At 48.3% G+C, this 14,640-nt stretch overlaps 1 protein-coding gene across 4 annotated transcripts in view; it reads right to left on the reverse strand.

Moving 5' to 3' along the window:
• Window positions 1-1,077: 1,077 nt before the first annotated feature.
• ZMAT4 (zinc finger matrin-type 4) overlaps window positions 1,078-14,640 on the reverse strand; it is a 367,435-nt gene continuing 353,872 nt past the window's right edge. For all 4 annotated transcript variants that reach the window (XM_051832388.3, XM_051832389.3, XM_089327366.1 and 1 more), the window contains one exon: window positions 1,078-2,494. In XM_051832388.3, the coding sequence (XP_051688348.1) occupies window positions 2,479-2,494 (16 nt within the window). In that variant the 3' untranslated portion in view covers window positions 1,078-2,478. The remainder of the gene's footprint in view (window positions 2,495-14,640) is intronic.

Raw genomic sequence — 14,640 nt, forward strand, 5'->3', positions numbered from 1 at the left:
ATAACGTGCATTTTCCACGAACTTTTTGAAGATGCCTCATAATCATGGATTTCAATTTTTTTTTTTTTTTTTGCATGGAAACAAACTTACTGTTAATTTGATTCCATCAACTCTGAAGTACCCTTGTACTCTGGGGCTGTAGAGGGGCTTGAAGTATTGATAATCTGGGGGGGGGGGTATTTTCACTCTCCAACAGATCAGGCTCTTGCATACTTCCCTGGAAAGGAGCTGCTGCAGAATCCCCTGGACTTGGGCTCTCATCTCTCCAGGAACTGCTACTGGCATCCAGCGGCTCTGCCACCTGTGCAGATCCAAGGGGGAGGAAGCCTCACCATGGGCCGAAGCCACAGCCGGTCTCCACGCATCTCACCACTTCCCTATCAGAGTTAATGTGATCCCTTGACAAGATGGACTTGACCGTCCCACTTCCTACCACTCAGAAATATTTCCACCTGGAAATCAGCTACAGTTTCCTTAAACAAATGGAACCGTACCAAACCGACCCAAGAGAACAGCGACAAGCAGCTATGTCCCAGTTCACGGATGCCCCCAGTGCCTCCCACACAACGCTCAGCTCGGTATAGAGGGATGACAAAGTCCCTTATCTGCCCATGGGAGACCAGGAGAAGCACCTGGCTCCTGCCATCAGATCAGCGTGGTGCGCCGGCCGTGGCGGCCATTGGAGGGTGAACCAACGGCAAAGGAAGACCTTTCTCTCTGTCTCTCTCTCACTGTCCACTCTGCCTGTCAAAAAAAATAAAATAAAATAAAGAAATCTGAAAACCAACAAGGGACCAAAACCTGCATCAGGGCATTCGCTTCCCCTCGCCTGGCTGTTAAGGGTGTGATGGTGATGGCATGAGGAACTCTGAAATCAGCGATGATCACAAGCTGGAAACTTATCTGAAAAGGGTTTTTGCCACAGCCCTACAAGAAAGCAAAAAAACCTATGTTCACAACTTTTCTATATCAGGTTATTAAAATGAAAACACACAACACCCAGAGGGCATGAGCTCACTCACTAAACAAAACAGAAACAGGTTTTTTTTTTTAAAAAAATGCTTATTTTACAGCAGATTGACAAATAAAAGCTTTATTCTACACGATCGGAGAAAAGCTAGTGCCAGACAGCAGATCCCTCGCCATCAAGCCCTTCTGGCTGGGGTGGTGGCCTCCCCCTGCAGGCAGACACCCGGCAGCCCCGGGCCCTCCCCAACACATCCTTCTGGGATAAAAGGCGCCGACGTTCCAACACGGAAAAACAGGCACCTTAATAACAACGCTGTGCACTTCTGTGTCATTTCATTTATTGCTCACTGGGCTGTGAAAGCCAAGAGACGTCCAGGACATCCTTGACAGCAAGAGAACAAGTGCCTGTGGCCCACAAGGCACAGGTGCAGGGCAGCCCTGGGCAGAGCCCAGCGGGAGCTCGCGGACCTGCCTGGCAGCCACCAGCACGCGGGACAGCACGTGCGGTCACCTCGGAGGAGAAAGAGCTCTGTCATGGCTGGCCGCCCTGCGCCGTCACACAGGGATGATTTTGCAGTCTTTCCTGCTGTCCAGAGCTGTTCCTTCCGAGGGGGCTGGATCTCGGGTCAGCAACGGGACTTCCCATTTCACTCGTTCCTTCCCACCTCGTCAGCACCCCAAGTTAGAGCTGACCATTGGCAGCCCTTGCAAGAAATATCCATTTCTTTCCGCCTCTTTCTGCAGCCTATCACTCTTCTTTTAAACGCCTTTAGGAAAACATCTCCCCAAGGTCAGCTGCTGCTAAGACATTTTGCCTGAGGATCATCATGCAAGCAAACTAATTCTTTTCCTAAGCTATGATTTGGCGGCTTGTGAAGAGAACTTGGCTTAACCTTGAAAATCTGTTCTTTGAATGATTAGAAAAAAAATGGATGCGTATTCTTCTCCATCCTCCGTGTTCAGAGAGCAATCCCTTTGGAAGGCAAAGGACTGAGATTTGTCCATTGTTTATCTCCCACTAATAGTGATTTGTTCTGGTGCAGGGCACGTTGTCCGAGTCATGTTCAAGTTCATGGGGAAAGAAAAAAGAATGTTTATTTCTGGACAGAGGAAGTTTACATTATTGTCATCAAGGATTTAATAGATTGTACTCTGAAGACATCTAGAATAAATTGGAAATGGAAATGTTCCCATCAAGTTTGAATAATGCTCCGACTGTTTGCTATAGGATTATAATGGAGAATATGTGCTAAATATGCTATCAGGAAAGCATAAAAAACCCATCCAAATGTCATAACTTACCACGAAATTCCAAATAAATAAATAAAAAGAAGAAGGAAAAGAAACCAAAAATTTCACTTTCCAAAAGTCAAGACCAGTTATGTTAGTCTGGGAATCCCGGTAAGAAGTGTTCATTGTCCCAGGAAGAATCCTCCTCCGGCGGCTGATAGCAGTTCTCCACGGCAGAGAATGCTGGCATCCCCGTCTGTCTCTTGATTGGCGTTTCCACTATTTATTCTTCAGGCTGTAAGACAGAAGGCAACACAGGCTGAGCCTCCCTCGTGATTCCATACGATTACCCATTCCACCCCGTGTGTCTCTGTCTCCCACGCTCCCCTAGCCCACGCAGAACTCACACAGAGCTCTCCTGTTGAGAGCACAGAATGGCAAGACAGTACTTAGACCTCAAATTCACACAAACCTCATTCTCCATTTTTTGTTCAAAATTTTCTGTTCGATAAATAGGAAAAAAAGTTTCTTCCTTTATGTTCGATGAAACTGATGACTGCTGTAACAAATATTTTTAGTTTTGTTTTCCTTTATGGTAAGGAGATACTTCTGCTTGCTGCATGCCTACTATGAGGGTACACCAAAAGGTCAGGAAAATGTGAATTATGAAAGATTATAGATGGATTTAAAAAAATTTTGGCACCAAAATAATCTTTTTTTCTTTTGTTTGTTTTATTTCCAGAAACTTTTTGAGGTCCCTGCATATGGGTCAAGAATTGCACATTTATTTTATAATATAATTTATATCCCCACAAATACCTTTAATGTTTGTACCATTTTCCTACATTTTATCTATTTATTTTTTAAAAGATTTGTCTACTTATTTAAATGCAGTGTTATAGAGAGAAAAGGTCAGAGAGAGAGAGAGAGAGAGAGAGAGAGAGAGGGTGCACTTCCATCTGCTGTTTCACTCCCCCAAATAGATGCAACGGCTGGGTCAGACCAAAGCCAGGAACTCCATCCACATCTGCCATGTGGGTACAGGGGCCGGTGTTGTGGCACAGCAGGTAAAGCTGTCACCTGCAATACCAGCATCTCATATGGCACCTGTTCAAGTCCCTGCTGCTCCACTTCTGATCCAGCTCCCTGTTAATGCACCTGGGAAAGCAGTGGAAGATGGCCCAAGTAATTGGGCCCCTACACCCATGTGGGAGACCTTGGAAAATGCTCCTGGCTTCTGGCTCCAGCCTGGCCCAACCCTGAGTGTTGTGGCCCTTTTGAGAATGGAAGATCTCTCTCTCTCTCTCTTCCCCCAACCTCCCCATAACTGTGCTTTTCAAATAAATACATCTTTTAAAAGAAAAAAAATGTACTCTGGCTGAAATGCTAAAATGTGGCCAAAACAACATCTTCTAGTAGTTGACATCAGTGCTAAGCCATACTTTAGGCAGGAAGGCAGCCAAAGTATTGGAAGATGTAAGAATCCTATATATATATATATATATATATATATATATATATATATATATATATATTTAAAAGATTTAAAAGATATATATATATCTTTAAAAGATTTATTTTTTATTTATTTGAAAGAGTTATAGAGAGAGGTAGAGTGAGAGCGAGAGCGAGAGCGAGAGAGAGATCTTCTATTCCATTGGTTCACTCCCCAAATGACCGTAACAGCCATAGCTGAGCTGATCCAAAGCCAGGAGTCAAGAGCCTCTTCTGGGTCTCCCACACAGGTGCAGGGGCCCAAGGACTTGAACCATCTTCCACTGCTCTCCTAGGCCATAGCAGAGAGCTGGATTGGAAGTGGAGCAGCTGGGTCTCAAACCTGTGTCCATATGGGATACTGGCACTGCAGGCATCTTTATCCACTACACCACAGTGCCAGCCCCAAGATCTTCTGTCTTCTGGTTCATTCCCAAAATGGCCACAATGGCTAGGGCTGGCCAGGCTGAAGTCAGAAGCCAGGAGCTTCTTCCAGGTCTCCCAATGTGGGTGTAGGGGCCCAAGCACTGGGCCACCCTCTGCTGTCTTCCCAGGTGCATTTAACGGGGAGCTGGATCGGAAGTGGAGCAGCAGAGACTCAAACAAGCACCTATTTGGGATGCCGGTTTCACAGGCAGAGGCTTAATCCACCACGCCACAGCACCACCCCCCCCCTTTCTTATATTTTCCCATCGTCATCACTAAGATCTGAATGTCTGGATGACACCCTGGTCAGAGAAAATTCAAATGCCGTTGGGGCCGGTGCAGTGGCTCACTTGGTTAATCCTCCACCTGCGGCACCAGCATCCCATATGGGCACCAGGTTCTAGTCCCAGCTGCTCCCCTTCCAGTCCAGCTCTCTGCTGTGGCCCAGGAGGGCAGTGGAGGATGGCCCAAGTGCTTGGCCCCTTGCACCTGTGTGGGAAACCAGGAGGAAACACCTGGCTCCTGGCTTTGGATCGGTGTAGCTCCTGCCATAGTGGCCATTTGGGGGGTGAACCAACGGAAAGAAGACCTTTCTCTCTGTCTCTCTCTCTCACTGCCTAACTCTACCTGTCAAATAAAAAAAAAGAAAAGAAAATTCAAATGCCATGAAGGAAAACTCTATCCCTCACCTAAAAACACACAGTATGTTTTGAATGGTTGCTCCCTAAGAAAAGTACTAAAATGGAGCAGACGGGTCTTGAACCGGTGCCCATATGGGATGCTGGCACTGCAGGCGGCAGCTTTACCCACTAAGCCACCGCGCTGGCCACAGGAGCTGTTCTAAGGAGAAAAATCCTGTTGAACATCTCATGTGCTGCTGCAGGAGTCACTGAGGAAGGAAGCCCTGCGAGTTGTCGTCTTCACGAGTTAATGGGACATAAAGGCTGGATGTTCTCACGGAGCAACCAAGTCCAGTTTCATTTCCATAAACCGCAAAGCTGAACGCTTCGCAAACTAACTTGAGTCTGAAGTAGAGCACTGCACGTCGCAGGAAGCAGACCGAGCATGTCCACTGCTCAGCGGTCTTTAGTCCTGATTAGATCATTAGAGGAAACTGGATGAGAGGGTTTTGGGTTTCTTTTTAAACTTATAGTAAAAGTGGCATATTAAGAACTTAATCACATAATGAGGAAAATATCACCCTCTTACTATTCTTGTAGTCAGCATAATTGTTCAGATCCCTTCAGAACACACAGGAGCAGTGACAAATTAAAATGCCTTTCAATGCCCTATAGCTTTTACAATGATTCATCCGTTACTGTTATTATGGCTACAAAGGGCCCTTCCTACTTCAGTCAGCAGCCCACCCGATACAAAAGAACATGGCACACTTACAGCTATTAATAAGTACGCAGCCATTCAGTCCAAGAGGAATCTTTCATCTCTGAGATAAGCTGTATTATTCATGCATTTTCAGACATTGCTTTAAATAGAAAATTGAAGGAAGGCAAGAGGAATTTATGAACGAGCTTCCGTTTGTGGTGAGGGGCAGCCTTTGTTCTCCAAGGGTCTGGCAGTTGATTCCAATTGGCAGAGATGATTCGGTAGCATCTTAGTCACTGTCATTCAGCTCACCACAAACATAAGGCCAGGGCGGCTACCAGTTCACTTGTGCTATTTTTCTACAAAAATAAAGAGTCACACCTGCAGAACCCATTGACTGAAGATGGCAGCTACTCTTTCCACTACTGTCCCTTTCTCCCTCGCCAACCCAGAAGGTCCTTCAGGCGAGGGAGGCTCTGCTCTGGCTAAGAGACAGAGGTCTTGATGGAGACTGGCAAGGACCCTGGAAAAGCCTCGCCATTGAACGTGACTAGAAATGAGCAGGATCTCCCGAAGACATCTCCAAGGTTGGAGGGAGGGATGCAAAAGGTGTTTTGACCAAACAGATTTGAAGATAGTGGCTGGAGAAAATCGGATGACTCATTTGTCCCATGTCTGCAACTGTGTGATGAACCAATTAAAAAACAAAGCAGGGGCCAGCGCTGTGCAGTAGTAAGTTGAGCTGTGCCAGTATCTCATGTGGGTGCTGGTTCAAGTCCTGGCTGCTTATCTTGCAATTGAGCTCACTGCTAACGGCCTGGGAAAGCAGTGGAAGATGGTCCAAGTGCTTGAGCCCCTGCACCCATGTGGAAGACCCGGAAGAAACTCCTGGCCCTTGGCTTCAGATGGGCCCAACTCCAGCCCTTGAGAACATTTAGGGGAATGAACCAGAGGATGGAAGACCTTTCTCTCTGTCTCTCCCTCTTTCTGTCTGTGACTCTGCCTCCCAAACAAATAAATTTTAAAAAAATCTAAAACAGGAAAAAAAAAAACAGAACAGAGCAACTTCAGCCATTATAAAGCATATTTTCTGGTAGCTAAAGAGCAAGTTCAAAGTGATAAAAATGTAATCACGGGCCACGGCTTCTATGGAATAAATGATAGGAGCAGAACTTGTCAGGTTCTAAGCATTTCCCACTAATATTTTGCTAAACAGTCTTGACTCTGAACTCATTTAACCCACTGCCTTGGAAGGGAACGACCCCCAAGGACTTAACACCTCTGTTCAATTTATTAAGATAGTGCAATGATCAAACAAATGAAATTATATTTCCAAAGCCGAACATCTCCCAATTTCTCTTCTTTCTTTATCTGTGCTCATGAACTTGACAAATAAGTATTGACGACGGAAACGCAGGCTTTTGCCTGGTGCTTTCTTTTTTCTCCTGCAGTCCATAGACAATCAATCACAAATCTTATTGGCTTCCTATTTCACGCTTAAATGGGCCATTTCCTCTGTATGCCCTGCTCTGTGGCCTAATCCAGGCCTTTAACGTAGCGGTAGTAGTCTCTCTGGCATCAGCTGCTTCATCCCACTGGTTCCCCAGGGGTTCCCAGCACCAGTGAGAAAAAATGGAGGGGCTAGTGCTGTGGCACAGTGAGTGAAGCCATTGCATGCAGTGCCCGCATCCCATATGGGCACCAGTTCGAGTCCTGGCTGCTCCACTTCCTATCCAGCTCCCTGTTGTGGCCTGGGAAAGCAGTAGAAGATGGCCCAAGTGCTTGGGCCCCTGCACCCACGTGGGAGACCCGGAAGAAGCTCCTGACTCCTGGCTTCGGATCGGCACAGCTCCGGCCATTGTGGCCAACTGGGGAGTGAACCAGCGGATGGAAGATCTCTATCTGCCTCTCCTTCTCTCTGTGTAACTCTGGCTTTCAAATAAGGAAATAGATATTTTTAAAGAAATGGAAATATTCTCAACTGAACACAAAGGCCACTGGGGATGTGCCCACTGCCCCCTCGTCCAGTCCCAGTTTTGTCAGTTACTCCTCGTGGTCACCCTGAGTCCCCTTGATTGATTGTGGCTCCTGAACCTGCCCCGTTCTCCGGGGCTGCCTTGCAGGACACAGGCTGCCCCTTCTGCCCGGAAACTCTTCTCCCCACTCCTCTCACTTGCCCAACTTCTCTGGGTCTCTTGCTGAAGGTATGCTTCCTCCAGTGATGCCCCGCCCTGCAGTCACCCCAACGCCCTACAACATACAGGGATTATGGTGAGCGGCCACTCGGGCGTAGAAGACAGAACACCCCAAGGAAATGCATGAGCTGCAGGAAGCAATGGGCCAACTGCCATGCAAGACAACGGGAGCAGTGGGCTTTTCTTCTGAGGATGAACATCAGGGGAATGAGGGTGTTGCAGGAAGAAAGCGGAGGAGAGACAGAGAGAGAGTGGCCAGGGAGATGGTTTTGTGCCATTAGAACATCGCTGAACAGCACCCAGACACCCAGCACACTAGTCTAGGCATGTAAGTCACCCACAAAGAACTGCAGCGGCATTGCTAGGAGGAGACCAAGAGGATTTATTCAAATGTACAGCAAGAGCAAGATGCTTAGACCGTGGGAGTTAAAAGCGAAGGTTGCAGGCTGGCACCACGGCTCACTAGGCTAATCCTCCGCCTGCGGCGCCAGCACCCTGGGTTCTAGTCCCAGTCGGGGCACCAGATTCTATCATGGTTGCTCCTCTTCCAGTCCAGCTCTCTGCTGTGGCCTGGGAGTGCAGTGAAAGATGGCCCAAGTGCTTGGGCCCTGCACCCCATGGGAGACCAGGAGGAAGCTCCTGGCTTCGGATCGGCGCAGCGTGCCGGCTGTAACAGCCATTTGGGGGGGGGGGTGAACCAATGGAAGGAAGACCTTTCTCTCTGTTTCTCTCTCTCACTGTCTAACTCTGCCTGTCAAAAATAAAAAAATTAATTAGTTAAAAAAAAGCGAAGTTTGCGTGTTGGATTCTAAGGGGTTACAGGCTCTGTTGGGTGGTCCTCAGTTGATTCAGGATGAATGAGAGTGGGATGGGGTTCCGCTGACGTCTCTGGCATCTGATAAACACAAGGCAAGCTCATCTGAAGCCTTAGGAGGACAAATCTCATATATTTGTAACCCACGAAATGAAGAAGCCATTTATGAAGGTTCAGGCTAACTCAGCTCTTGTAAACATTCAAGACGATGTAAACATACAAAGTATAGAATATTTAAAACGAATATAGCTTTATTGCTTCCTGATACGCACAGACTCACAAAATTGACAAAAACGATTTGTAATTAACTTACCCAAACACCAAAGAAAACCGGCCTCCTCTGCTTATACAGAATTTGCATTGTTTATATGCAAATGAATAATCCTGATGTGCTTATGAACAGTGTATTCCCTTAAGAAGCCAAATATCCTCTTTATAATCTTGTTTACACTATTCATTTGCTTTGCAAAACATTTTTCATAAAGCCTCAAAATAATGAAACGTTAGAGCCAGAGGGGACCCCAGGGACCACCCAGGAAAGTCCAACGCCATCTTTGTAAGGATGAAAAGAACTTGATGGAGCCCCTCAGACATGTGGGAGTTACCAGTGTTCTCACCACTCTGCATGCCTGCGCCTTCCCGCCCTGAGCCCCCTTATTTGGGTGGCTCCATTCCTCCTTCTTTTGGGGTAGCCATAGCTGAGGTCAATGCAAAGAGAGCAAGGGTGCTGCCAAGTGCTAGGCTTTAGGGCATCCTGGGAACTCTTTAGCTGCCTAGTGAGAGAGTCCAGTGTCTCCTTTCCCATTCACGTGTAGACCAGGAGCCTGGAGACTCCCTGTGTGTGGAGCCCAGCACCTGCACTCTCTCCCCCGGCCCTTCCTGACTGCCATCTTCCCCACCGTCTTTGCCAGTGCCTGTCCTGAGTGCCGCCTCTGTGGTTTTAGTAACCAGGTCACATCACAGCCGCATCTTTACTCTCTGCGTCCCCGCCCCAGCAGCCTGTGTCTAAGTCTCCATCTCCACATTTTAAAAGCTCAGTACAAGGGCTGACACAGAATCAATGCATAACCCCCCTTAAATAAACACATGAGGAAAATTAGAAAAGAAATCAATTGTCACATTAGGAGGAAGCCTACATGGCCAGATCCCCCAGTTCTCATTTAGGGTCTTATCCCAGGCAAATCCATTCCCATTCTGCATTTTGAGATAAGAATAGCAATCAAAAATTCAAAGCATCGCTATCTCTATTCTTATGCGGGGGAAAAAAACCCACAACCTGTGCACGGATGCCAAAAAGATTTTGTACCCAAAGTTATCTTGTAGTTCCTTGTCTCCATGAACTTTTTTGAAGTGTGTTTGTATTTAGGCTCAGTTTATCCATCTATAAAACAAAGACATCAGTAACGTTCTCCTCACAGGGTGTCAGGAAGATTAAATTGTGATCATGGAGGAACAATGTAAAATAATAAGGGTTCAATGAAGTAATGAGAACATGCCCAGAAACTGCTGAAAAGTTAGGGACGCTTGCTTCCTCACCCTGACTCTTAATCTCTTAGAAGGAAACTCGCTGATAGGGCTGCTGCATCCTGGGGTCCTGGGCTCCAGATCCAACACCCTTGGGACTTCTTTTGCTCTTCATGGTGGACCCTGCTGGTTTATGCTAATGAGGTGACTCTAGGGCATCGCTGGGTGGTTATAGGGTGGAAGCCAGCCCTGCTGGAAAAGCCTAACCATGTAAATAGAGGATTGTGATCTAACTTTTTTTCTTTAAAGACAGAGTTACAGAGAGGTGGAGACCCCCCAGATGGCCACAACGGCCGGAGCTGCACCAATCTGAAGCCAGGAGCTTCTTCTGGGTCTCCCCACGTGGGTGCAGGGGCCCAAGGACTTGGGCCATCTTCTACTGCTTTCCCAGGCCATAGCAGAGAGCTGGATCGGAAGTGGAGCAGTTGGGACTAGAACCGGCGCCCATATGAGATGCTGGTGCTTCAGGCTAGGGCGTTAACTTGCTGTACCACAGCACTGGCCCCATGATCTAACATTTTTAATGCAGACTTTAGGAAGGATGGTGGGCTTACAGGTTGAGTCACACAGCCAATGACTCAATCAATGATACCTAAAGAGATGAGCCCACCAGACCTGCTGATGATGTCTTTATCTCAGGCTCCCAGCCTCCAGAGCTAGGAGATCAATGGCTTTTCACCAATAAAGCCACTCAGTGTGTGGTTCCTTATGACGGCAGCCTTACCAATTAAGACAGGCAGGAAGAGGGAGGGGGAGTGTGACAACACGGCACCAAGGAGGCAGAACCCAAGGAACGGGTTGCTCGGACACAGGCAGTCCTGAGAGACTCTGCCCTGTCCTCACTGAGGCCTGGGGGGAGGTCTCTGTGTCTATCCCCATTCAGAGGCCATCTCCCAGGGGGCTGTTCTGACCACAGAACAAGTGACAGGGCCAAGGAATGAGTCACCCAGATGGGCCGGCCCCTTCCTCACCCTCTCCTTCACACACCTCATACAGGTAAGTGGGACAGGCTAGCTGGAGGAGAACCAAGCAAAACAAGCATATCACACAGAGTAAAAAGAAAAGTCAAGTCAGGGAACATCCACATAGATCTCACCTCCAAGACAGATCTGTTCCTGGGGAACAAGGGGAGAAAATTTGATTCCCTATAGTGAAAAAGAATTTATAGCACGAGATGACCTATTTAAAGAAACCACTGGGTGAATTACTTTAGCAAGAAAAAAAAAAGACCTCTTGCCTCAGCACGGGCTTTATGGAAACACACACTTGAGCTGAACTCTTAACCTGTGCCAGGTGTGCAGAGTGTGTGTGTGCTCCCTGCAGACGCACAAGTGAGCTGGGCTCTCCGAGTGAGCCAGGAGGTGTGGGACCATGCGTTCTCTAACTCTATAAACCTTCACTCTCAATCAGTAGAGAAAAAGAAACTGACTGTAGGAAATTCTGGGATGGAAAACAGACTCTGATTAAAATCCAGGCTGACTGCTCTCATTCAAGGGCTGACGAGTCCTGGGGAGGAAAAAAATCCTCTTTCTCTGTTGACTTTGTTAATGCTCAAGAATAAAGGCTGAAGAATCGCATGACATTCCAGTAGTCCTTGGAGACGGCATGATTGTCTGTCTCTAGCCCGTGACCTTTCTTCTCTGGTGGCTGACACAGGAAGGGAGAGAAGAGGAGCTCTCCTGGCTCCGTGTGAGCTGTAAATGCTGGGAAGTTGATCTGCTCCTGATCAATTGCTACAGAAACGCAGGTTCTGTGCAGTACCTAGAGCTGCTCCACCCTGCTTCTTCCAGATCCTCTGAATATAAACTCATACACCCTGCCTACAGCAGCTGAAACAAGTAGAGGACAATTTCTTAAAGACTTATTTATTTATTGAAAAGCATAGAAACACAGAGGGGGAGAGAGAGAGAGAGAGAGAGAGAGAGAGACAGGAGCTTCATCCTGGTCTCCCACATAGGCGCAGGGCTAAAGCACTTGGGGCATCTTCTGCTGCTTTTCCAGGCCATTAGCAGGGAGCTGGATCAGAACTGGAGCAGCCAGGACTAGAACTGGCACCCCCAGGAGATGTCAGCACTACAGATGGAGTTCTAACCTTCAATGCCATAGTGCCAGCCCCAAGAGTGAATTTTTAAAAACACCTAGCGTGCACACACACACACACACACACACATACCCCTAATATGGGAATGCAGTCATGATCAAGAACAGCATTCCTCAAGACGCATCATTTGCAATATTTTGATTAACGTTCCCTTTTGGGAAGGCAGAGCATCCTGAGGTTACAAACAGCAAACTCCAGTTGGACGTGTGTGTGTGGAGTCTGTCTGGCCATGAGTTCCATGCAGCCTGGGGACCCCTGAAGCTTGGGGCCACAGCATGCTGGCTCGGAAACCCCACTTCTCATGGCAGGTGCTGCTCACAGTCTGACTGCCTGACCGAAAAATTCAGCACCTGGACAGCAGCCACTCACTACCAGGAGGCCTCTGGCTAATGACATCACAGGGTTTAGGCAGCTCCTAGAAAACAAAGGAGGCCGCGGCTCACTAGGCTAATCCTCCGCCTAGCGGCGCCGGCACACCGGGTTCTAGTCCCGGTTGGGGCGCCGGATTCTGTCCCAGTTGCCCCTCTTCCAGGCCAGCTCTCTGCTGTGGCCAGGGAGTGCAGTGGAGGATGGCCCAGGTGCTTGGGCCCTGCACCCCATGGGAGACCAGGAAAAGCACCTGGCTCCTGGCTCCTGCCATTGGATCAGTGCGGTGCGCCGGCCGCAGTGCGCAGGCCGCGGCGGCCATTGGAGGGTGAACCAACGGCAAAGGAAGACCTTTCTCTCTGTCTCTCTCTCTCACTGTCCACTCTGCCTGTTAAAAAATAAAAATAAAAAAAAGAAAAAAAAAAGAAAACAAAGGAGGCCGGCGCCACAGCTCAATAGGCTAATCCTCCTCCTGTGGCGCCGGCACACCAGGTTCTAGTCCCGGTTGCTCCTCTTCCAGGCCAGCTCTCTGCTGTGGCCCGGGAAGGCAGTGGAGGATGGCCCAAGTGCTTGGGCCCTGCACCCCATGGGAGACCAGGAGGAGGAGGAGGAAGAAGAAGAGGAGGAGGAGGAGGAGGAGGAGGAAGAAGGCGGCCAGCATTGTGGCACAGAGTTAAGCTACCGCCTATGATGTCAGCATCCTACATTGGAGCACCAGTGTGACTCCTGGCTGCTCTGCTTCCAATCCAGCTCCCTGCTAATGCACCTGGGAAGGCAACAGAAGATGGCCCAAGTGCTTGGGCCCCTGTCGCCTACATGAGGGACAAGGATCAAATTCCAGGCTCTTGGCTTGGGTCTGGGTCAGCCCAGTTGTTGCAACCATTTGGGGAATGAACTAGCTGATGGTCCCCCAAAGCAGAGAGAGAGACAAAGATAGGGATGGGGCTGGCAGGGTGCCTTATCCACTGGGTGGAGAAGTTAATTTGGACTCCCATGATCTTGCAGTCCCCACATTAACCTATGGCTTGGTTTCGTTTTTATTGACTTCTGGCAGGTACACAAAGGCCATAAAAGGTACAAAGGCCCTGGAGAGGCAAGCTTACTAATACATCCCTTTATCATGTCTGTGAGCTCTGCTGGGGTGATTAAGGGAGAAAGAATAGTCACACCCAGGTGTGCTTCTGAAGACTTAAAAAGCCACACTGTCCAGAACTTAAGTACTTTTCCCCAAAACTAGCGTCTCATCACACAGTCCTCAGTTTAGGGACTTGCTCCCGTCTGGCCCCAGCCAGGGACCTGGGAATCCAAAGCTCCTCGCCCAGTGGGTAGGCACTTGCAGTAATTTCTTCTTTTCAAAGGCTTTTCGGCATCTCTGCATTTCCTTGGGGGCTGCTGCAGCTCAGAACACAACTATTCTAATTCCCCTCCTGGCTTCCCAGCACCCCCTCAACTCAAGCCAGTGATTGATTTGGAGGAAGCACCAAAAAATGGATTATTTTACTTATTTTCATAAGTAATGAATGCTTCCATTTCTCCTCCATGCCTCAATTCCTTGGAGTTTACGTGGGAGGGATATTCCATCATGGCAATTCATATCATGAAAAGGCAATGCATGGATTTCAAAACCGCCAATACACATCTCTCTCTATTCCATTTTGCCTTGAGCTGTTTGAAGGACCCTGGTCTGGGAAGCTGTTATCTGGCTACTGAAACTTCTGTGGCATTATTCCTCAGTGCCCCTTTCAGTCCCCCAGCAAAATGAACCTGTCCTCCTGCCGTGGGGAGCTTAGAATTTTCCTAAAAGGCACCGAGCTGCTTTAAGGGCACCCTTTGTTAACCTGCCTCTCTGGCTGGAATGTTGGCTCTCTGCAGCTGTGGCAGCCCCGGGAACGCCACACACCTCTGCACCTGCAGGCAATAGGGGACCGACTGTTCCTCCTCCAGCCCTCTGCATTCTCCCTCCCGGGTGTCTCCCGCAGTGAACTCCAGTATGGTCAGTCCTCTCCTGGAATCTACTTCTCCAAGGACGCAGCTGCAGACTAACACGAGACCATCTCTGACAGCCTGTGTGCTAGGCGACAGGTTACCTCCAGAAGGTACCTAATAACCCCTGAAACTGTTGGAACAGCACTGAATTACATGAGCAGAAATGAGAGATACGTGACAGCACTGCTCAGAGCACAAATGCGAATTTTCAC

This window comes from Oryctolagus cuniculus, chromosome 2, assembly GCF_051225735.1.
Source record: "Oryctolagus cuniculus isolate XC-2025 breed Fujian yellow rabbit chromosome 2, ASM5122573v1, whole genome shotgun sequence".
NCBI lineage: Eukaryota > Metazoa > Chordata > Mammalia > Lagomorpha > Leporidae > Oryctolagus > Oryctolagus cuniculus.